This window comes from Oncorhynchus masou, chromosome 15 (genome assembly GCF_036934945.1).
Source record: "Oncorhynchus masou masou isolate Uvic2021 chromosome 15, UVic_Omas_1.1, whole genome shotgun sequence".
Taxonomy (NCBI): Eukaryota; Metazoa; Chordata; class Actinopteri; order Salmoniformes; family Salmonidae; genus Oncorhynchus; species Oncorhynchus masou.
The window spans coordinates 28,050,438-28,052,740 of NC_088226.1; the positions used below are offsets into that span (position 1 = coordinate 28,050,438).

The window sequence follows — 2,303 nt, forward strand, 5'->3', positions numbered from 1 at the left end:
AAAACAAGGACATTTCTAAGTGACCCCAAACTTTTGAACGGTAGTGTAGGTTCCCAGTAATATAACAAAAGCTACTTTCATAATATAAATTGTTTACTTTCTAAGTGATTCAAATTGCATAGAAATGCAAAATACACAATGCACATTTATGCATTTAATCACTGTATTTTTCCAATGTGAAGGTTATGTTTCATATATTTTTCAAATAGCTAATTAGCTACAGGCAGTATTTATGGAAAGCACCTTTAAAACTACAGGTGTGCATATAGAAAATGTTTAGCTAAACATCAGTAGGTATCCAGTGTTTCCATTTCCAACACACTCTCCCTCTTTGACTGACTCTGTAAACTACAATACAGGGCAGTTATAAGAATCCCCCAAAATACCCTCTTGATCTGTTGGAAATACTTCACACACTTTACTACAAAATCTACATATTTTTTTTATAGCTAAGATATTATTTCCTAATAGACAATTAATATTGCATTATATAAAGCTCCTACCTCAAACTATCTCATGACCAAAATATTTCAAGTTTTCCTAAAGAGAGAGGGGTCTTTTTATGAACGTTCCTGTTATTCCATGCTATGAGGAAGCAGCACTGCTGTCTCCACTCCTGGCTGTTTCTAGTCTGACTAGAGTGATTTCCTCTTTCCTTATGGCTGTAGCGTGATGCTAACAAGTCATGTTTTTTATATGGCACTTGCATTACTCTGCATGTATTCACATGGAAAACAACCCGCTAGAACTGAGTAACAAGAAAAATATTGTCAAAGGTCTAAGGTCATATCTCTGATTCTCTATGATATGACCTCTGGTCTAGGCCGACGGTGGCCTCCAGTCTCTCTAGCTCTGGCACCCTGTCCATATCCTGCTTCCCCTCCTCATCCTCTTCCTCGTCCCGGCTGATAAAAGCCAGCTCATTCTCATAGCAGAAAGAGTTGTCAGTGGGCGTAGGATCCTTGTCCTCGTCCTCTATCTCCGCCATGTCCTTGGCACTGCACTGGGGGGTGGATGGCACCTCAAAGGTTTTGTGGAAGTGAGCGTAATCCACTTTGTACTGGCTCTTCTCCTCAAAGACGACAGGCTCAAAGCGGTGACCCCACAGGATCTCTGAGGACAGGTAGGAGCTGCGAGCTTGCGCTGTCATGGCTGTGGCTTCCACCATCCCTTCAAGTATCACCACTATCTCAAAGTCAGACAACTCTAGGTCCTGCTTGCTGATGCCAAACAGGGGGCTTTCCTCATCAATCTCGTGCACAATGGTGAGCGGGGAGACCAGGAAGATGCGGTCGATGCCCATGTCATACCCTACGTTGATGTCGATCTGGTCCAGGGGGATGTACTCACCCTCCTCGGTGATGCGAGGTTTGATGAGCTGGGCCCGGACATGGGCCTCCACCATGTGGCTCTTCCTCAAGTTGCCCACCCTCCACATAAGGCACAGCTTCCCGTCACGCATGGCGATCACTGCATTGTTGCTGAAAAGCAGCGTCTCTGCACGCTTCTTAGGCCGTGCCATCTTGGCCAAGATGGCGCCGATCATGAAGGAGTCGATGATGCAGCCGAAGATGGACTGGAAGACCACCATGAAGACAGCCGAGGGGCACTCCTCCGTCACGCAGCGGAAGCCATAACCAATGGTGGTCTGGGTCTCCACAGAGAACAGGAAGGCGGCCACAAAGCTGTTGACCTGCAGGACGCAGGGGCTGAAGTTATCGTCTCCACCACCCGGGTTGTCCATATCCCCGTGAAGCAAAGCGATGACCCAGAAGGCCAGGCCGAATGCCAGCCAGGACACCACAAACACCAGTGTGAACATCAGGAACATCCAGCGCCAGCGGATGTCCACACATGTGGTGAAGATGTCTGACATGTAGCGCTGCGACTTCTCGTCCATGTGCGAGAAGCGCACATTGCACTGGCCGTTCTTGTTCACGAAGCGACTGCGGCACTTGCGGCGCATCGTGTGGATCTTGCCGTTACCGAAGCCGTTGCCCATTGTGACAGCAGGCATGGCACCGAGACGCAGGCCTTCTTCCTCCGAGGACACGATGCAGTAGCTGTGCGCCCCAACCACACTCATAACCGAGCCAGACTCAGCTAGTGGGGCACCAGAGAGTCGCTGCTCCAACTCAACAGACAGAGTGGTAGTCAAGATGCGGGAAATAGCACTGGGGATCACAGGAAATGGCTACAGGCAGCTCCCCCCTTCTGCCAAAACAGATCTCTGTCCAAGTGGGCCAAATGGGTCCTAGACACACCCTTCCTGACCTGAGGAGACGAGAGAAGCCAGAGGTTAG

General features: G+C 48.8%; 1 protein-coding gene across 1 annotated transcript; it reads right to left on the reverse strand.

Moving 5' to 3' along the window:
* Positions 1-708: 708 nt before the first annotated feature.
* On the reverse strand, positions 709-2,086 carry LOC135555071 (ATP-sensitive inward rectifier potassium channel 12-like). Its single transcript, XM_064987442.1, has one exon. It carries the CDS (start codon positions 2,084-2,086, stop codon positions 785-787), a length of 1,302 nt encoding a protein of 433 aa, XP_064843514.1. The 3' UTR covers positions 709-784.
* Positions 2,087-2,303: the final 217 nt, after the last annotated feature.

Excerpts from the sequence above, each read along its gene's own strand:
- LOC135555071 (XM_064987442.1), bottom strand. The coding sequence starts at position 2,086 with ATGAGTGTGGTTGGGGCGCACAGCTACTGCATCGTGTCCTCGGAGGAA.